Below are 22821 nucleotides of genomic sequence, written 5' to 3'. Positions count from 1 at the left end.
TACATTTATACTATTCAGTAAGCTATATAGTTTAGTGAAGTGTCCACTTCAAAAAGTTGACTTTAATTAATTTCAGGATGAAAACAAAAACTATATGTACCCATGCAAAATTATTTGAGATTAATAGCTTTCTTGATACCAAAAGTAAACAGGAGATATGCTCAAATAGAATTAGAATTGGTATTCATACATTAGAGCTTCATAATAACATAAGGTGATGTGAAGTTCCTTGTAATAAAATCCTTTTACCTCAAATTTAAATTGAGGCTGCATTATTTCAAGTTTGATATGTCAGGATCAAACTGAAAGTTCAATAAAGAAAATAACATTTCCAATAAAAAAGGTCAAAAATATCAGCTTAAGTTAGAAGAACTGGATCTATGGGTTGGATGCACATTAATTTCAGAATCACCAGAAATTGTCTTTAATCTAAAGGATGCTATATAGCATAAAGTTATTATTAATAATTAATAATTAATTATTGTTGCTTATTTTATTTAATTTACTATGAAGACATGGTTGCTGTCTGGATTTCCCTTCTGCATCAGAGTCTTAGGGATTTTCAAGAATGTTTTTTTAACTACATGTAATTTTTTACTTACCTACTAAATTTTATGTCCACTCTGCTATAAAGATATGACTGCTACTCATATTTTTCAGAACTCAACAAAAGCAGATCTGTCTAGAACACAGATCTTGAGATCCTCTAGACACTGACTTTCTGTCATATAAAGTGTCATTTTGTGTGGTCAAGGAATACAAACTTAGCATTCATTTTAACAAAATGAGATCACAAAAGTAAATTTGCCAGGGCACATTTTAATTTTTTTCTATGATATATTTGAAGCTTATATGTATTTTTCTTTCTTTTCTTTTCTTTGTTTTGTTATTTTAAAACTTGTTAATGTCTTGAGTAATCCATGCTACAAGGGTTTCTTTCACCCAGATCATCAAAATGAAAACAAAAGCTTTATGCACCTATGTTGAATTATTTGAGATTAATAGTTATTTTGCTACCAAAAGCAAGCAGGGTATACTCCCAGATATGATTAGAATTAAGAATTATACAATGGAGTTTCATGATAACATAAGACTATACATTCCTTTCCATTAGTATACTTAAGTGAAATTTGATTTTTATCTTCTTTTTCTTTTTTTTCAAGTTTTAAATAACAAAATTTAATCTGCTAGAGAAATATCAGTAAAAACTACTGTACTACTCATAGCTGAGTACCCTTGAATATTACTCAACTAATTTAGAGCATTAATTTTTACCTGTATGACATTCAGAAATCTAATCTGAAATGACTGAATTTAGGTATTCTTTCTATACTCCCATGAAAAGCAATCACACACACACACACACACACACACACACACACACACACACACACACTTAAATTTAGAGAAGACATAAAATAAAACCACAGCAATGGAGAAAAAGTGTCTTTCCCTGGATGGTTGGCTGTCAGCAGATATTTTTCCTCCCATAAATACCCATCACCTCCACAAAGCTGGGCGTCAGCACTCAGCACTTACTATTGACAATAGCTGTAGGCAAAATAGAAGCCATGGCAGCTTGCTGAGGAAGCAGTTGAATTGAGTCCAACAGTCGTGCAGGGTACATCCCTTCCGTGAGAGTCATCTGACTGGCAGCTTGTAGCCTTGAGTCAAAATCTACCACAAAGGCAATTAGCTCTTCACCTTCAGAGATGGCCTTCGTAGTGGTGCACCAAAGCTGACCCCCTGTTAAGAAGAAAAATGAAAGAAGAAGAAGATAGAATTGACATGGGATACTTGAGCCTGTCATAAGCTAGATTGATGTCAAGAGCACCTTCTCAAGTTGTTCACATCAGTTTCTACTGAGAGGAGTGTTTGATCAAGACACTGTGGACAGCTGTGCTCTCCAGCCCACTTCTATGCAGAATTATTTTCCTGATATTAAGTAAACTGTTTAGTTACCCATAATAGGAGAAGACTAAGAAAAGTATAGACATAATCTGTAGAGAATTCTGTCAATTATCTGCCTTACAGGTTTGCCTAAAACATTAGACACGCTATCACATTGGTATAATGCCTGAAAATCAGCATGGTGGTGACCCAACTGCAGAAATTTATTCCAGGCATGCCTGTGATGCTACTCTTTCTGTATCTTAGGGAAGATGTTACTCCTCTTTCCATCTCTTTCTCTCTCTCTCTCTCTCTCTCAATCCCTACTTCCCCATGAAGTATTATATAAATAATACATCAATAGCAATGCCCCAGACTACAAAATAAATAAATAAATAAATAAATGCTCCTAAAATGTAGAAAGTTAAAAAATGAAATTCCAGAGAGTTTTACTCTCTCTATGTCTGTTGCCATTTTTGTACTTTTTACTTTGACTGAATGATCTTTACTTATATAATATTCTTTATAATGTAGCTTCTTTATCTCCATTTACCCTGATTGAACTTCCTGAAAAGAAGATATGCCAAAGATCCTTTTCAAAAAAGCTTATTTAAATAAAGATTTGTTTAAATGAAAAGAACCCTGTCTTCAAACACTAAGATATACTCTGACTCTGCACTTCAAATGATCACATGTAGTGCATTAAAAAGAAAAATTAGCTATGCAAGTACATCTTCTAATGTATTGGAATGTGATAGTGAATGCTCGTTTATTTAACATGTTTAGACAGGCAAAGCACTTATATTTTGTTATCTACACTTTCAGGCCAAGATATGTATCCTATACAGTTATGCCTGAAATAATGTAGCATACTTGATGTGTTATAAAGCCTTTTTTCCATTGTGTATATACTGGAAGGCTGTATATTGTACTCATTAAGCAAGAAAAAATTGTACCCATTTTGATAAGTCATATTGCTGTGTTTATCTTTCAGCAAAAATGTCTTTTCAACTGCACTTCATTTTTTCCACCCTCAGAGATCATGTTTTTTAAACAACTTGTGCCGAAAATCTGGTTGAGTAGATAACAAACAGCATATGATATGGCAGAGTTGAATGAAAGAATCAGGAAGTTTTTTAGAGAAACCATGGGCAATAAATTAAGACAGCTGATTAAGTTTTAAAGGTAAGCAAGAAAAATACTATCCACAAAATTCTGTCTTTGTGAAAAAATAAAACTAAGGTTATAGTCCTCAAATTTGTGAGAAAGTTTCAACTTAAAACATAAATATAATAAAATACTAGAGAGCAACTTCCCCCCAACTTTGATGCTAATATAGCTGAAAGCCTACACATTTGCTACAGTTGTGCTCTTGATTTATTTTTTTCTAGACAACAGATGTGAAATTGCATCATTGGAGAATCAGATAAGAGCTGAAAGTATGAGAGGTGGGATGTCTACTGGGGCCATTTTTGCTCCCGGAAACCTCTGCTTAACTGCTCTCTCTTCTCTGTTGAGCACACAGATCCAAACTACTTACAGTTATAGACAAAGTAATCATTTGCACCTTATCTTTCCTCTGGGATACAGTTTATTAAGTAAGTCTGTGTAATAAGGAGGTGGAGAGGGAAAAGCAAAGAACCACAATTCAGATTTACTTTGTAGAATGGTCTTGATTTCAATGATGAAATTCACAATCTCGGTAAATCCAGCTCTGGATACCTTTCACAATTTTTTTATTGTTGTGTTGGCTGGGAGTAAACTCTGGCATTTACAAAAGTTCTTACAACATATCAAATAGAACATGTTACTTTATAGAATGAATTCTTCAATTTCATTGATGAAATTCACAATCTGGGTACCTTTCAGATTTGGACTCCGTACCTAAGAGAAGAGACTTTAAAGAAGGCTCCTACATATAGCTAATTATTATCACTTCAGTGAGCTATGTAGTAGAATAACAGAATACTTATGCTCAGATTTGAACTAAAAAGATCCAATAAATAAATAAAATAAAATTGAAAAATATTAAGTGCAAATAAAAGTAAACAAAATGATTTTCTGCATTATTAAACAACCTGACAACTATAATATATTTCTGTGTTTTCATATTTACCCAGTAATGTTTCATATTTTATTATCATTATTACTTTTATATCACTTTGTGGCTTCGTTAGAACACATTTTAAAAGGCGGAACGAGACTGAAAATGAACTGTGTAGACTTGATGAGGAAGTTGATTGTCTTAGGATTTGTTCAGCCACTCTTCAGTAAACTCTGCCTTGTGTCAGACTGGGTGCTATGCTTCACACACTACTGTATAATCAGGATACACATAAAAAAAGGCAAATTACAATAATGTATTGGGGTATAAGTAAGTGACACTACTTAGTGGAATTTTAAAAGCCATCTAAAGTGACATTTTTATTGGCTTTTGAGGAACAAAAAAAATGCCAAAAGTATGTGTATTTAATCAAAGGTCATTATATATATGTTGTAAATATCAAATGAAATTCCTTTATAAAATTAATTCATGCTAAAAGACATAACTGAATAAAAAAGTGTATGTAGGGAAACAGAAAGGTATACCACTATTGGATGTGAAATGAACATGTATGCAAATACAGAATTATGGAAGGGCCTGACTGGTCCTAAACAAACCTTGAGTTTAGGGTCTCAGGAGAAAGGTATGAGTTACAGCACAGGTGCGCTGGAGCCAGCTTGTTCTGTATCATGAGAGTGGCAACTTATTTTTTTTTGGAATTTTGTGTGCTAGTTGATATCACATTGGTAGCTTAAACCAGCCCTGGTGAAGATTGTGGCATTCTGATATTAAAATTTGAGATACCTAAAAGGCTTCTGAGTGAATGTACCTAGGAAGCAGTTGAAACTTTGAGAAGACATGCAGGATGGAAAGAAAACACATATCTGGGAAGCCATCAGTACATTCTAAATGACTGTGAATGCTCTTTGCATTGATGAGGGAGAGCATAAAGCAAAAAGGGGGAAGGCCAGAGAGTGAAATTTGAAGCATCTCAACATTTAAGATGTAGGCAGAGGAAGTGGCATCATTGCACGGTACCAAGAATAGATTTTTTGAAAAGTTAGAAGGCCCAGTGGCAAATAGCATAATTTGTGTGTGAGAAAGAACTTACATCTCCAAGAAAGAAATTAGAGATATACTTGGATCCACAATCCTCTTGGAGGACTTCCCCCCACTCCCAATTGACCAACGGTCCACCTCTTAAAGGTCCTACAACCTAACACCATCACCACCCTCAGGACCAAGACTCCAACACATAAATCTCTGAAGGGGCAAACAACATCCAAATCAAAGCACTAAGCAAAGTTATTTCAATAAACCACTATTTGAATGTCAAATACCTAGTAAAATGAAGTAGCAATTGAGTGTACTTTATTTGGGCACATTAACTCTTTTCATCAGAATAAATTTTGGATACTGTGCCTATCTGAAAAAATTTTGCACGTTTTAGCTTGTTACTCTTTTGATCAGAGTTTCTGCTTGAGTTTACAGTGCCAATGAAGTATTCCTATCAATTCTCAATACAGATGAAATTTAAGGAATCTAAATGGATATCCTCTGTGGCTTTCATAGGCAGACTTAAACCAAAGAAAATTTCAACATATTAATTTGCACTAATGGCATGCTAATAAGAAAACAAATAGAACTATGTAAAGGGAGTTGGTTCACAAATGCCAATATATTTGCTTAATTGATAGAAACTCTTACTACTCTCTCAGCCACTATTCAAAAGTAAGGTATCTTATTTTAAGAAGTGCATACTAATAACAAATCATAGCTGGCAACTGAAATTACTGAAAAGTTATCTGTTCTCAGTGCAAAGAAGCTCTTGTCTGGTGGGTAAGAAGCTTAGTCTTAACCCTGACTTGATTATTATTTACTGTGTGATCTTAGAAAGTTGCCTTATCTGCATCATATCAAATGGCAGCCGTAAACCTGAGATACCTTCTTATTACATCAATAGGTTGTGAGCATCTGTTTGTACTATGACAAATATGCAATAATAGTAATAACCACACACTTACTAAGTGCCTAATATATGTTACATACCTCTACTGAACTAAGAACTTTGAATGCATTTCCTTATAAATTTTTCCCAGGAAAGCAATCAAGTGATTAACTTATTCCCATATTATTGTGATACCATGAGGCTGGAAGTATAAATTAGTCGTTCAAGGTCACAAAGAGGAGACTTGAGGAAATAGAGAAGTGGGATTTATACTAGATTGTTTGACTCTAGATTCCACATGAAAAACCAGGTGTCTCAAGTCACAGCCCCATCTGTGTTCACTCTGTAATTTCATTATACATCAACTAAATGCTCAGTTTGATTAGCCAGTTATCCCTGTGAAGCAGAAATACAGTGGTTCACATTATAAGTATTAGGCAGACCATACTGTGATTATGTAGAGATGTTAAATGCATAACTATGGTCTGGAGAATAATATACTGTTTGCCATGTAGACTTGATTTCTGGTTATATTCTAACATGAGTAATAGCTCATTAAATATCTAACTGTTAGACAACCCTATGCATCCGAGACACTGTTCTAAGCACTTCACATGCATTTACTAGTAGTGAACACTTATTTAATCCTAATAATGCTAGTATAGCATTTGCACACTTCCTTTTTTAAGTTGCAAGTTGACTGGACACTAAATGGCATATCAAGACATTACATACCCACAGAGCACTGATGGCTAATCTTGACCGTACTATAGATTCATATGGAGAGCTATGAGCCAACACATATCTCAAGGCCCTCTTCCTGTTAGACCAAATCAATCTCTTTGGGGTTCAGTATTTTCAGAAGCTCCCCAGAATGCTTAACACACCTCTAGAGTTAAGAATTACTGGACTGCAAAAGCTGCATGTTCTCCCTCATGTGAAAATTATAGACCTAAAATAAATGCAACAATATTATGGGACATGGGTCACACTACGGAGAGTCCACACTTAGGAGGGATAGGGCAAGGGAAGGAAACAAAAAATATGGAATTTAGTTGATGTACAAGAATGAATATAGAAATCTTAAACTAGTTGGGGCCCCCATGGGAAGTGGACTAGGGAGAAGTGAAGAAGACTGGAAGAGATAAACCAATTGGGGTTATAACACATATACGCGTGGAAACAACACAAGGAATCTACCTTTATAGCTATCTTTATCTCAAACTAGCAAAACCACCATATTTCTCTTGTTATCTTTTATGTTTTTTCTTCTACAAAATCAGAGAACAGGAGGGAACAACAGGTTCCGCCTGGGGTGGGGGAAGGGATTAGACGGGGGAGGGGGGCGGGGGTGTGTGTGTGGCACCTGATGGGAAGGGGGAGGTGGAGGGAAAGGGATAGGAGGATGAATACATAAATATGGTGCAAATAATGTATACACATGTGTGTAAATGTAAAAATGATACCTGTTGAAACTGTTCCAGGAATCAGGGGAGGGGGGAAGAAAGAGAGTAGTGGAGGGGGTGAATTCAAGTATGATATACTTGGTACATTGTAAGAACCTTTGTAAATGCTACAGTATACCCCCACCAGGCACAACAATAAAAAAAGGAAGAGTAACTGGCTTGCAGGTGAACTAGAATAACTGAGGCTCTATGAATAAAAAAGTTTTTTGATGTTCAAATATCGCATAGAAGTAACCAGACAATTCAGCACAGAAGAGGTCCATTTTGCAATTCAGAAAATGACATTTGAAAGTGAAGAAAGCTTTGAATGTCCCATTTTTCTCTAATATTTGAGAATGTGGGAATAATGAGTGAAAGGATGAAGAAAGATGGGTAAACAAGGAGGTAATAATTTAGCCTCCTTTAAACTGAATAAGTCGTCAACATTTGTGAATTATAGTTGGTTTTATAATGTTTATTTCTGTATTATTTTTAATGTATGCAAGTTTTTTATTAGGAATGACCAATAATGTTACTTCTCCCAAAACTGTTCACAGATCATTTTATGCAAACCAGAGCAAAAAAAAAAATCACATTCCAATACATAGACTTGTAATTTTTATCAAATGACATCAGGCACTGATGCAGCTATCTGATACCTTCCTTGCTTCCACCAAATGGAAAGGTTATTTTAGGCTTCTTTCTTTGTCTGTCTCTCATGCTGCAAACATAGTCACTCTCCTAAGTCTTCATACTCACATCTCACTTCCCTCACAGTAAAGGACAAGTACATTCAAGCTTCAATAAAAAGTGGTAACTACTGAGACCCTGACATTCTTGACAAGCCATGCATTTGCCGTTCTAAGTAACGTTTATGATTGAGAGTCTTGTACAAACAGATATGGTTTCTAACAGGAAGCTTATACATTTTTCCCATAATAGCTGTCAAAACTGTAGCAAAGTGTACTAAAAGTTTTGATAATAAAGAATAAAGTCGCAGTTCAAACCTGATTATATTTTGGAAATCCATGCCCCTCTTACTAGAAGCAGTGGCCTTCAATATCTCCCCACCCTGCCAAATTTTTCACTTGCACTTTTTATTATTTATGAAATCAGTGTCTGCACAATGTCATGCAGACCTCTGCTGATAAACTCTAATTAAGATTAAGACAGGCCTTTTGGAAAGGATCCCATCATTAGTAAACATGATAAACACAAAAATACTCCCTACTTGTCAAGCACGAGCAATTCAGTAACCTAACAGTATTATCTGTTGCTAGGATACAGAGCTGACAAAGCTTCAATTATATTGTTCGACCATACCTATAGAGTTCTGTATAAGCAAAATGTATCCAGAATAAAAGCATTTAACTCTGTCAATTCTATCTGCAATTCAATGGCTTCTTACAATGGTAAAAATCAGGTTAATAATTACATAGCATGCTGAAAAAATTTTTCCATGTATTAGGTCTAAACATATTTCTTTCTAATTTATCTGTGTGATTGATCTTGCTTTGTAAAAATAAGAAAATGCAAGAAACGTGAAGCTCTAAACCTCTAGCACAACTAGTAGGCTCACCAAGATAGCGACCTATGCTTAGCATAAAAATATACAGCAAATTGAGCCAATTAAATCACATTTAGATTTTGTATTACTCTGCCTCAATATATAGAAGGATAAGGAGCCTTAAGCAAGGAGATAGGGATACCAATGTGGCACTTTAAGCTCAAAAACATACCCTCAACTAACAATACAAAAGAAAATGTTTTATGATTTATTCTAATGGCTTTTCTAAGGGTATTTAAAAGTTGTAGTTAGTAACTTTTACTCCATAACATTAGGTCATTAGGTCTCGCTTTTCTTTTTTAGACTGGGAACTCTAGGGAAAAAAAAATCAATAAAATAGCTTCCAAAATATAGAGATTTGACAGGAAAGGGAAACAAAGAAAAAAGGACATGTAAAAATGGACATGTTTTTTGTGAATCAGACCCTTGAGATTATTTAACCATTGGTGACTTGGTGGCTTTCATAGTAATTTGGAGGATAAAGCAGTTATGTATACTTGAACAGCATTCTTAGGTAATTCTGGCATAAAGAACATGTCAGAGTACATGCAAGATTGCTATAGCATTTTGATTTCTTAAGATGTTTCTGCATTAACCTAAAAAGTCTATCTGTACAAATCATGAAAAAAGATGGCCAGAATTTAGTTAATAAAGATTACAATGACTACATGTTGGCCTATGAAATAAACCATTCAAGATACCTAGTAGGTACATCCAAGTAAAATTAAAGGCATTCCCTGGCGGAATAATTGAGCACTTAACACATACACACACAGAGACAGACATTGCTTCTAGAAGTAGGAAAAAAGGGGAATATTTGTTGGGTCATTAAATTCCTTTATTTTTATTAAATAATTAGAAAATCATGCATGATACCTTTCTGAAATTTAATTTTTTTCAATAGTGAAAAGCAATTGGTCAGACTAATTCCCTAGAAATTAAATAATTGCCCCATTTCAACATGGTGTGTGTTTTTTCTGAGATCTCAGAGTTTAGACATGAACACAGGACGTATATCTATATGTAGCCACATTGCTTAATACAAATTTTATAATAAATTCAAATCCAATACTGTTGAAATTCTTGACAGTGGGGTAGTGCAAGGAATAGAACTTATAAATTATGGGTGCCCCTTCTTTGAAAACCGCTTTAGAGGTTTCTTTGTGCATTGGCAAATACAGTAGGAATATGAGGTATTGTGTGGATCCTCCTGCACAGCACCTGATAAAAGAATAAAGAGCTGTGACATATTCTTAAAACAATAGAGGAATTAGAGGGAAACAATGGGCCAGCTGCTTCATTAATACAATCAAAAGGGAGCCCAGCTCAGAGGAGTCCAGATAATTAAGCACTACTCTTTTAGCCTTCCTTTCTATAATAAAATTGCTTAAAATGTATTAACTACTTCATAGTTGTTAGATAGATCTGTGCACTTGTTTATTTAGAGTTGATTAATGCCTTTTTTTCTGTATGCAGCAACATGCCAACTCATAGTTTACAATTGTTTTTGAATAAAATAGAGTAAGAATAATTGATAAAGATCTCCACAATGCTCAGCAATAAATCAAAAGCATATTGCAAAAGGTCTTTCCTGTTTTTAAATAATCTTTAACATTTTTCATTTGTAGTATATAAGTAATGCAGGGTATTTGGGGGGCATTCAACTTTCCCAGGCTGGCACTTCTGACATCTTTTTATAGACTATCCTAGCTGTTTCTGGGAGGGGTTGGGGAGGATCAGTTTTGACCAGCAACTCTGGGTGTGTCTTTGGTATTTGGGTCAAAGAGGACAGTTTTTAAATTTTAATTCTTTTCTGATGAAGGAGGATGGGCATATGACAGAACTACTGGTCAAATTTATGATTTATCCTTCATTTACTTGATTACAGAAAAGGGAGAAAAAACATTTTTGTATTATTTATGTTAAAAAACAATTTATAATTTACATATCAAGGCTTTCCTTCTTCAGCTCTTCTGCAGGCAGCCCTTCCTCTGCTGTCAATAGAACATTTAATTGCTTAAGAACTGGAAATTTGGGAACTGGCTACTTTGTGCTGAATGTTAAAGTTGGATAAAAACTTTACTCTGCTTTCCACTTCTGTATATTAAGTAAGCCTACATCAACCCAACTTTAAAATTACAGACTTTACAAACTCATGTGGTCAATTTAAATGCAGCTTATTCTGTTCTCATGATTTTAGGATCTTAACTGAGAAACACATAGAAATAGAATAGGCAGCAAGAAGATAAATGAATAGATGTATGCAACCATATTTCTGACACTAAGAGTCTGCCTTTACACATATTATGTATAACTTAAAATGCATCAGCTGAAGTCCTATTTCCAGAGATCTTTCTGTACTATGTCAATACTTTAGAGGATATGGAATATTATTTCTGGCTATGAAACCTGGCTTCTGACTTCAGTAGTTAGTTCCCTATTAGCTCAGTAAATTTTCCCTGAATATCAGGAAATAAAACATATAAACAGTAGATATAAATAAGAATGACTATTTTAGGAGCTATCATATATGGTTGTTTATTTGAATATTTTTGTTTTGACTAAGCTCACAAAGCTTACTTCACTAAGGTGGAAAGCAACTAGACATAAATTGTTTATAGGCTATGGTTGATCAGATGAATCCTTCCAAGTACATAGTTTGAACATCTTAGTATATAAATTATGTCCTCTTTGCAATGCAAAAAAAGAGTAAATGCTGATAGTGCTGTTATAAAAATACCAAATTGCAGCACCCTTATTCAGCAAGTATTTGGAAACCAAGCTTAATGAAGAATCTATAAATTATTTCTCATTCTGAATATCATAGGCTTTATTACCTAGCATAAATTCAACAAATAATATTGGTAAGAGCAGAGCTTAGAAACAAAGAAACACGAACACCCTCATTATTTTAAGGGAATTAGCTATGTGACAAATAGGAAGGGCTATTATCCCATTTTATAGACAGGAAGTCAGAGCCAGGATGGGTAAAACCATGTGTTTCCTAACTCCTGCTCTCTCAGAGGGCACTCTCTGGCTAAAGCTGGTAATAGATCCCTGCTACATCTTTTCACTCCTTGCTTGTATTCTTTCCACATGACTTATTTCCTTCCTGTAAGAAAATGTCTCCTACTGAGATACTTTCCTTTCCCTTTTAAGAGGCATGCAAAGCCCCTTTCAAAAAAGTAAACAGTGTCATTAAGGTTAGATCCAGATTTCTGCTGAAGTGTATGTGGGCAGAAAGTTTTGCTCCATGAATAATAAAAATAACTCAGAATTGTCTGGAAAACCTTTTGAACTAATGTGTTGGAAGGCATGAGACTCAGGTATCTGATCTTAGGTTTAGTTGAATAGATCAGATGTTTTTATGGGGTTACAATAGGAAAAAGTTGTGCTCAAGGAAGCTTTTCAGCATGTCTGGGGCCTGTATTATGGTTCTATCAAAGTGTACTGTCCCCTGGCTTTGGGAGGAATTGTAATGGTGCACCATGGTAGCCCATCTCACTCTCTGGCCATAGTCATTTGAAATGACCATTCAAGAGGTGACATTCACCCCAAAGGCAAGCTGTCAAAATTTCACCTGCTGCTGATAAAGTGATTACAAAACTGCTTAAGACTCTGCTTGTAAACAAAAGCATTTATCAACTAATAATTTGCAATAAACTGATGTAACTCCCAGATGAGCCCCTAACTGTAATTGTCTTTACCATCTGCCTACTAAAATACCGTTCTTCATCAGCAATCAGGAGCAGAAGGGAGGAAATCTCCACCAAAATACACAACTTGAAAGCTTATGAATAATCTGAGTGCATTCTGCACTTTCATTATGACTTGTGTATTGGGTATGCTTAATTTTCATTCTTGCCTATCCTGGGAATGCTCAGAAATTAGATGAAGGGGAAAAGAAAAGGGGAAGTGAAAAATGAAACATGGTGCCTGCAGCTCTGCAGAGGAATAAATTATACAAGTTCATCATAAGAGACTGTTTTTAATTTCTTCTTTCTTCCTTCCACTTCTCTGTGCAATATCCATTGCAGGATTCTGATGAACTCCTCCCGCTTCAAGCACCAGGTGGGAAATGAACTTCCATGCCTTTGTCAGCTGTCCATTTCCATTAGACTTCTTTGGGTTTTTTTTTTTTTTTTTTGGTATTTTATCTCCAAGAGCTTCATTAAACTTCTCTAGGGAGTCAGGTTCAAAGTGAACTCCAAAGGAAGAGTGTTGCAAGGCTGGCAGCCCCAGCAGTGCTGGGTAGATGCATGGGGTGGAAATGCCCAGTAATCTGACAGGACCCTAAGTTTGCAGTACTTGGTCTGCCACCACAGAAAGGTGCCTTCCATTTTCAGTTCCCCCCAGTGCTCAGAGGTGCCCATGTCTCCTCTCTGAGTGGGTTTCAATATCAGACGTTTTAAGTGGTCAGAAACTCCTCCTCTAAGAGGAAACCTTGCCCCTTAAGTGTTGATCAGATGCATCCATGGAAGAAAGAAAGTAGGAAAAAAAGTTAAATTCTTTTGCATTGTGTGTTTTTCTTTTTCTGGAAACCTCTGAATACTTGATATCATTCTTTTCCTTCATAAGGTTTATTATGTTTCAAGTATATTTACCCAAATTTTCAATTCACAAAATACACTGTTTACTAAAATAAAATCCAAGAACACATTATTAAATAAATTGCCCTGCTGTCAATATTCAAAAAGTATATATACTACTTTGCTTCATATTCCTTTGCTGCCCAAAGGATGTTCCCCTTCCCCCTTTTCATTCTTTCTTCCAGAAAACATGTTATCCCTCTGTAAGACCTCATAATTCTCCTGAAAGGGATGACAGACTGACTAAGTATTACAATGAACAATGACCATGTCCTATAGGTAAGGTTCAAATGCTGGAGGTGACAAATTGTGTCAGACTTTCTTATTATAGCACATAATTTTAAATTAATGTTTGTGTTTTTATTTCACTTTATAAGAGGCAATTATTTTTATTTATAATCTACTGTTAAATATAACAGAACTAATAATTGCTTTCCATAGGAGAGTGCAAATGGTATGCAAGTGCCATTTCTTGTGCCTGGTCTGGAGAAGAAAATTAGAGGGGAGAAACGGATCTAACTTTCTTCATGGGCTATGGAGGACTTGATATGCTGGCCAAATGACATGTGACTATGTCCCTTACTTTTAGACACATCAAATACTATACAAACTTTGACATAGACTTTATTTTTTATTTTATTATGTATATTATTGTATTATTTTTACATTTACTTATATGTGTATACATTATGTGGACCTTCCCCCTGGACATAGACTTTAAATAATACAAAAATCTTCAAAGATACTAACTGCATGAAGTACAGTTCTTTCTAGAAGCATTTTGTTTTTTTCTTATTCTTCCTTTCCGTACTTTGGGATTCTTTGGTCTTGGAGTTTTTTTTTAATTAATAAGTAAGATACAGAGCATAAGCAAGTGTGTTCCAGTATGTTGACTTACAATGTATTATACAGACATTAACAAAAACCTGTAATGTAACTTATAACTTAAGTGTAAAGATGACTAGGATTAAACTTTCATGTTCTTTAGCTGCTTCCAAAGAAATGGTGTTGTGATGTTTAGTTTTATTATTTTATTTTGTTAAATTAAAGGTTCTTTTTTGCACTAAATGGATACTTTCATGTCACTATTTAGGTAAATTCAGAAAATTTTAGTAATTATCACTTCTATGTCTAAAGCTTTCAGGAGGGCCTATCCTAAAATAGAGAAATTCAACCCATTCTTTATTGGAATGGTTACTACATCTCTGTACTAGAGCAAATTTTAGAATTATTATTCATTACCTTATAATAAAATACTTTCATGTGAAATAAGGGTCATTTATAGCACATGAACGCCCTTTAACTTCCTTCATGATGTCTTCTCTGTGTATTGACATTTATGTACTGTACCTAGTCTTGATTTCAAATGACTTAGTAGTGTGGGAAGAAAATAGTTTTGAAAAAGTCATAACCAGCAGATGGCGCTCCGTGCATTCATGAGCCCAACCAGAAGGAAAGAAAATACAGGTTTTATTTATTTAATTCTCATCTACCTTAAATGTGAAGTTGCTACACTGAGCTTTATAGTCCCTAAAGATTTATGTTAATTGACTAAACAACTTTGTGGTAATTTACAGACTGTCCTCCAATGGTCATCTAAATGGCCTGGATTCAACTCACGTGTCCATGTCAAGATAACAAAGCATAAAGATGTAACTTTCCCCCCGAAACAGAAAAAGAACAGGCCTGTGCTCCTGAAGTATAACATAAACAAGTGAACAGACCTAGATTTTATGCTTAAAACACCACAATCACCATTTCTTTGCTTTTTAGCACCTTGCATTATTATACAAATGCAAAAATCTTTGAATGGATTTGTAGTCTGCATCATAAGTGTATTAGGTCCTCTCATAAGAAATTCTGAGCATGTATTTGATGATCACTGAGATACATATGCTGCTTCTGAATTTCATGGAAAATTATGTGTTTGTACCAAGGAGGAAAGCATTAACAACAGGGTTAAAAGGTAAAGATCGCCATGTATATAAAATTAATGTAACCCTGTGCAAAGTTTACCTGAAGTGATACGTGTTTTTCTTCTCCTTTCCCCTGCTTGCTTTTTCTTCCTCTAAGTAGAAGGAAACTTTGCTCTGAATGTTAGAAGTGCATTATTTTCTAGTCATTAAATGTATAATGTGACTTTTATTTCCTCTAATGACAAGTAGGCACATGAGGAATTCTGCTTGAACATCCTTTTAAGTCCCTCCACACTTGTTTCCCCCCACATCTTACTATTATTCTGTCATGAACTGAATACTTTCTCTCACTTGGCTTTAACCTTGGATATGTCAAAGACACTCTTCATCTCACTGTAGTCTCAATCCCTGTCATCCTTAAGTGGAAGTCGTGGATCAAAGTTCCAATATAGAAGCTGCTTAGCAGTGGTCTTAACCTTTAAAGTTATAGTTGTTGAACTTCTATGTAAAGTCCCATTAATGTGAGTGGAAAGTCTTGAAAACCTTCATGGGATTATGGATAGTAAACGTAATGTATCTCACCAACATCTGTTAGGCCTACTTAAAGCAAATGTTTTTAGAATATGCACAATGTAGTCACTATATTGACTTATTAGAACATCAGTATCTCTTACAAATTGTATTAGCATTATTAAAAGAAGGGAAATTAAAAACAAGGACACAGTCCACATTATATCATACCCTATAATTTTAAAGTTCTTGCAACTTTAAACTTTAAACTCTGGCTCTACCCAATGCTTTAAAAATCAGACTTTCAAGGTCGGCCCTTCACAGTCTAGCTAGGAAGGGTTGTGTGGAAGGCAGGGTGGCCTTCTGCCAAGGCATTTGCAGATGAGTGGGTAATCTTAGGGGAATAAACTGCAAAATCTCAAATTTTTGCTCATGTGTCTATCAAAGCAGAGCCAAATGATTTTTCTAAAACTTATATGGCCTTCTGTTCTATTTTGTTATGCAGTTTGGAATGATAAATCTAACTACCCATTAATTTGCACAAAAGGGTCAATGCTATATTTAAGAGTGTAGTAATTGTTTCCAATAAGATTAAAAATAAAATATGTAGTCTTTATCCCCATATTGGTACAAATGTCCTCAGACTTGTGATTTGGCTATAGAAAAATGTGCTGTTATCACTCCCTTGAAGAAAAAAGAAAATACTTTTCAGTGTTTCATAGCTCCTTCTTAGTTGGACTGTGTGATGACAGGATTGGGTAAAATAGGTTCATGTTTTATATCACATTTCATTAATCACCTTTAGGTATGAGTCTCAAATCAAGGAAAAAGAGACAGTGGACCACTTCTTCAGAGAAGATTCTCAAGTATAGCATAGTAGGTCAGGAACAAAAATTAGGGTGTAAGAGGAATGATGGAGAAAATTTGACACCCAGGCACTCAGTTTATCAAGAAGCTGATCAGAAAAGTTGACTGGAACAATATTGTTACAGTTATGCCAACCTATTTCTTTTTGTTTACCAATGCAAAAATATACTTAAAGCATTTGCATCATAGGGAGACCAGGTGTTAGCATAGAGGAAATAGAAAAGTGACCCAGAGATGTAGTCTTAGAGAAAAGACAAGGAGGTTGATATTGTTCTGTGGCTTGTGTTCTGAGCTTTGTGGTCTTCTCTTAAATTCAACCAGCTATCTAATTCTCTATCCTACCCACTATGAGAGGGTTTTGTTTGTTTGTTTGCTCCTTTGATTGCTTGATGTTTACTTTGACAACCAGATGTCCAGATGGTTTATTACTGCATTTTGGTCTTGAATTTCTAAATGGCACCTTTTCACTATTTAGAATAGTCAAGACATGAATCAGGAGAATGGCAAAGAACTTACTACCTCAGTAACAACATAGTGTATTCTAAGTTGTGACTATGTATCGAAGCCTAACTGAACCTATAGTTTTGTGTAACATTGTTTAAACACTTAGTGTGAAATCTCATTTTTATTCATAGTAATATATATAGAGAGTTGATCATAAGCTGTCAGTAGAATAGAATTTACAGATAGAATAGAAATATATTTTTGGGCAAAAGTCACTTCACTTTAGTTTGTGTTCTTTTGAGCTATTTTCCCTGAGATAAAAATCTTTTTTTTAAAAAAACTTTTTGTTAAACATTTATAACTTTGAGACTTGCACTCTGATTGATACAATAGTGCATGGCACCCACGGTTTAGCTCTTGGGCTGTCCTAGCGTATTGTGAACAGGCAAATCCACATTAGAGGGAGACTGCTAGAGGCCACTTCTGGGGGAAATGCTGTTACTAGCCCCTAGGAGGTACTAAGAGAAATCTGTTAGCATTCTGCAAATCCTTGGTGGAATTCTTCCCAGTATTGTCATGGTTAATTTTTTCATGTCTAAGTTCACTAGACCAGGGATAGTTAAAAGATCAGTCTGCTTTCTATTCTACCTATAACCTCCCAAATTAAATTATAGATAAAATTAAATAATAAAATGAAAGTAGACTTTTTTTTGAAAAAGAGTTGTGATTCCTTTCAATAAAATTTTAGTACATGTAAGGATGGTATAACTATCCTTTGTATATAACCAAAATGTAAGTGAAACAAACAAGGAGCTATGTTATTAAGGATGCAACTTTTTTTTTTTTTCCTGGACACAAAAGGTCTACCAGGATGAAATAGCCAAAAAAATTAGGGAGTGGAAAATTGCTGAAGAAGGAACTGAAAGAGTCAAGACAGGATATAATTAAGGCTTGAAAAGGATTTCAACAGAGGTAGGGTCAGGCTAAGGACAGATTGTGGTAATGTTTTATAAGCAGTGATAAGAGGAAAGACAGGGAAAGGAGATACAGCATAAAAATAAAAGTTCAAGATTAAGGCTTATTACAGAATTGTAGTCTTTGAGAACCAACAAAGTTCTGACATAAGTAAGCATAAATAAGTGACAATAAAGTCAGAAACATGGATATCCTTCTGATACCAAGCTCCCCCTCTCCTGAAGAAAATGAAAGGGAGAAGGAGAGGGAGAGGGAGAAAGAGAGAAAGAGGGAGAGGGAGACAGAGGGGGAGAGAGAGAGAGAGAGAGAGAGAGAGAGAGAGAGAGAGAGAGAGAGAGAGAGAGAGAGAGAGGAATCTAGAAGAGAAAAAGACAAATTCTTACTCAACAGAAGAACATTTTTCTGAATCCTTGAAGTATTCTGAGTAGGAATTTAAATTAGGGGAGAAGACAGTGAGTCAGAGTCAAAGGGTGGTTGCTTTAAACTAAGGATGGATCCTGATTCTTATTTTGAGTAACTTGAGTGGCTAAACCTAGCTTTGTAGGAATGCAAGAGGTCTCCTTTTAAAAATGTAGTATTGTGTGCTTCATAAATGATCATATTTCTTTCATAGTTGAATTTGTTTTTCAGAATCTATAAAGTAAAATAATATGAAAATACACCAGGGCCATGAAAATCCTGATAGGTGATGAGCTATCTGAGCAGAAAGAAACCACAACTTTTTTTCTTCATCTTCTCAAATAAGATACTAAAGTAAGACAGTACTTTTTGAAAATTTCTAGGCATATTTTTATCTTACTTATTGAATGTTGCTCATAAAATTGTAAATATATATGGCTGGTAGGAAGCATGAGGGATTTCAGAGTTGTTAGAGATGAGGAAAATTGAGCTCCAAGGAGTTAGGTGACATGCCTAAAGGTAACATAGATGGCATGTGTTGTGTAATACATAGATATATGTGTATATTTGTTTTCACATGGGAGTGAAAACAAATCTTCCAGTGAGGACAACTGTAGAATTGATTATAGTTAATGACTTTGTTTTTACCCTTACCATGATATCTCAGTTTTTCCTCCACATAACTTTCTAGGGTTGGTATTGCTTACTATGTCCATGAAAATAAAGACTTAAGAGACATAAATCATCCAAATTTACAGAGAATGTGAATTGTGGGACTAGAACCCATATCTGCTTACTATAGAGCTCCTTGCTATGCAGCCTCTCAGTTACAGATAACACAATCAAGTCAGCAGTTAAAAGTCAGACAACTCTCTTAATTGTAAACTTTGACAAAGGATTCTTATCCATTTGGGAGACAGCCTTAGTGATGGGTATGTCATTCAGATGTGCATCCTGGATATAATATCACTCTTTTAGACTGTATAACTTGCAAGTGACTAATGATACTGTAATGAAGAGAATGAGGTAGTCTGGTGAATAAATGAAGAAATGTTTCTGTGGTTACAGAGATGTTTACACATTTCCATCTTAAAATAGTAGAAAACTAATTGACCAGAGTTTGATTTATTCAGTTATCCAGTAAAGGGTATAATATGACTGGTAGATGTTCACAGCATACTACTGTGTCACTAGGTTTTTTTTTTTTTTTTTTAATCAGTTAGTTCTACGACTTGGGAGTGGTGTTCATGTAAAATACATTGTTCAAGTATGATCTCTGGCTTTAGTAACAGAAGTCCCCTATGCAGTGGCAAAAAATTATGATACCTACTTTTGAGAAGCTTTTTTCCAGAAATTGTTTAAAATTCTATTCTGCTCTTAAATAGATGCTTCTACTTTCTTAGGACCTGTTTTTATTAATGCCATTGCATCTAGGAGGTCTTTTTATGTTTGGGATAATATATGTGGATTTAACTGTGCAGTTTCTACAATGATAAGTAAAGGTGAAAGGATAAACCAAGTCTCACCCTTTGGTGGGGGAAGTGAGTAAAAACGAAAGTTCATGAGAGAATATGTGTGTGTTCCCTTGTTATGGTAAGTTTTCCCTCAGTATTTGACATATTCAATTGCATATGTAACTGGAGATGCTTGGAAAAGGTAATCAAAATTATATTCATCTTTTAATATAATACAGGCTAAAGTAATAAATAACCATACCCACCTTTGCAGCCCAGTTCTGCATACATTTTTTTATAGGAAAAACTTAAGTTTTTTGGAAAGAAGTTGGAACCACTGAATGATTGTGGAAATTAAATCACTAATAAAATAGCCAGCAACAGAAGTTTAGCTGTTACAAGTTTAAGATATCAAAAAGCATTTGAACAGTTAGACTCAGTCTCTTATCTGGCAGCCAAAACAATTTTTTTTTATATTCCCTGATTGTCTATTTTCCCCAGTGAAAGTTATTACATTCCTCTACCCATTTTTTAATCAAAATCATTTCCAACTTATTTCAGTCTGTCACAATAATATTTTCATACAAGAAGTGTTGTAACCTAATTCCTTCATTTGAATAATACATTCATTTTTAATTACTGCAACTTGATCTCAGATTATTCAAATAACTGCTTCATTTTTTATGCTTACCCTGACCCCAGTGTATTTATAGGCTTTTATCCTTACCTGATACCAGTGTAATGTAATTATAGATTGTATTTTAATCATCTACTATATTCTAGTGAGTTTGTTTAAATCACTCCAATCCTGAGTCTTTTATTCCTGTGCCTTTTAAAATTCTACAATAGCATTCTCTTTGCATAAAAGCAATACTTTTTTTTTTTAGTTTACAACAATGAATGAACATTTTGCATGCATTGCTGGCTGCAGGTCTCATTTAATAATTTTAAAGTCACTATACAGGATGGTGTGTAAAATCAAATCTTGCTTTGTAAAGTGCATTGTCTGAAATCATTACACCTGTTTGTTTTCCACACTGCAGCAACTGTCCCCCACCCAACTGCTTTAAAACCACTGCCTGCACTGTGCTCGTGATCCTTGTACCTTTGTCTGGCATTCAAATCCCTATAAATAGTTACTCTGTTGTAACAACACAGGCCAAGTTTCATGACTATGGAATGAATAGGCTTTCTGACATTAATTATTTACTCATATTTTTATTATTAATTATTTTATGATCAATAATTGCTTGACTATTTCCCAAGTTATAAGCTCCATCAAGAAAATCCAGTAAGCTCCTTTTGGCTGGCATCTGAACTCTTGGCACAATTTCAGCAACAAATTTAACAAAGAGGCAGGAATTTGGTCAGAAAAGATGGCTGAAAATACTGCCTATCTCTATGGGTCTAGTGTTCACCTTTGATCAGACTTACAAGAGAAGTGGATTTTTCTGAATGAGTGTGATTACCTTCTCAAAATACTAGAATCAAATTAAGATTCTGCACTGTCCTCACTTTTCATAGACTGTCAATTGTACATCGAAAGTATCTTTCAAATTTCCTCTCCTTTGCCTCCAGAGAGGCCAATAAAGCTCAGAACCAAGCAACTCTGCCTCTAAATGCTTAATCTCCTTGCCTCCTGTCTTATGCTTTTCCAATCCATCCTCCATAAGTCTGCAAGAATGCATGGCTGAACACAAGCTGACTGTTCCCCTGCTCAAGTAAGATCTTTGAATGGCTCCCTGTTGCCTACAGGAGGTAACTCAAACTACTTTTAAAGTGAACTTCATTCTGTTCATCTGTCTTGATTAGGAGGAATCCAGCTGATTACAGATAACATATAATTGTAGGTATAAGTCAGAACTTTAGAAGGGAATGCAAATGAGTGAGTGGGTATAAACCTTTGAGTTCTGACATTAATAGGTAACAAAAAACAGGACTTTTCATAAATCAGTGCTAGTTACGACTACAGACCAAATCTTCCAAGTTTGTATCTGTGGATTAGATTTCCTATTTCTCCCTCTGTGTTCTATACTTTATTTTTAATCCCTCTTTTTCTCAAAGTAGATAAAGCTATGAAGATAAACGCTTTAAAGATAATCGCAACATTTAAACCACATAACTGAGTGTAGTTTTAAACCACTGACTATTTTCACATGCAGTTCAACCAATGAGATTTTGGCTAAGTTTTTACTCATTGTTGAGTAAATTGTATGAGGCTCTTTTAAAATTAATTTCCAGAAATGTCAGTGATGCATTATTGAAGTGGGAATAAGAAGACAAAAATTTGCCAAAAATATCAGAAACAAGAGGTACTCTGCGTGTTCTTTTTGCCTATTGTAAAATCTGTCTGAGGAATGAAGAGCACGTTAATGTACTTAACTGGTTAGTTGTTAGAATTAATCCAGAAAACCTTGAAATATGTTAACACTACAAAATGCCTAGAAAGGCTAAGTGAGATAATGGCATGGAATAGGGATTTGGGGACAAATTGCCTGTTAACTCTCAAAAAATGAATTGTGCTGCTTTCTCCAACCTCAGGAGAGAAACACATGCTTCCTTGGGGATTTCTTCTACCATTTGGTGCAACACTCACTTTGGCTATAATAATGCAAGCTTCATTAGAGAAGTAAAATGCATTTGTCTCCATGAGATCAAAGGACAATCTATTAAATAAAGCAACTGGAACTCTAGAATGAAATCATATGAAAAGTTAGAATTTTACGGTGAATCAAAATGTAAATTGTACTAGCTACTGTGGCTAAATGCAGAA

At 34.8% G+C, this 22821-nt stretch overlaps 1 protein-coding gene across 10 annotated transcripts in view; it reads right to left on the bottom strand.

Moving 5' to 3' along the window:
* The window catches only part of Zfpm2 (zinc finger protein, FOG family member 2), a 423670-nt gene that overhangs the window by 7971 nt on the left and 392878 nt on the right, over positions 1-22821 (bottom strand). For all 10 annotated transcript variants that reach the window (XM_074069028.1, XM_074069029.1, XM_074069030.1 and 7 more), the window contains one exon: positions 1540-1746. In XM_074069028.1, coding sequence (XP_073925129.1) covers positions 1540-1746 — 207 coding nt within the window. The remainder of the gene's footprint in view (positions 1-1539; positions 1747-22821) is intronic.

Source organism: Castor canadensis, chromosome 3 (genome assembly GCF_047511655.1).
Source record: "Castor canadensis chromosome 3, mCasCan1.hap1v2, whole genome shotgun sequence".
Lineage (NCBI taxonomy): Eukaryota > Metazoa > Chordata > Mammalia > Rodentia > Castoridae > Castor > Castor canadensis.
Note: the sequence above shows the minus strand (reverse complement) of the source record. Positions and strands in the feature narration are given on the sequence as shown.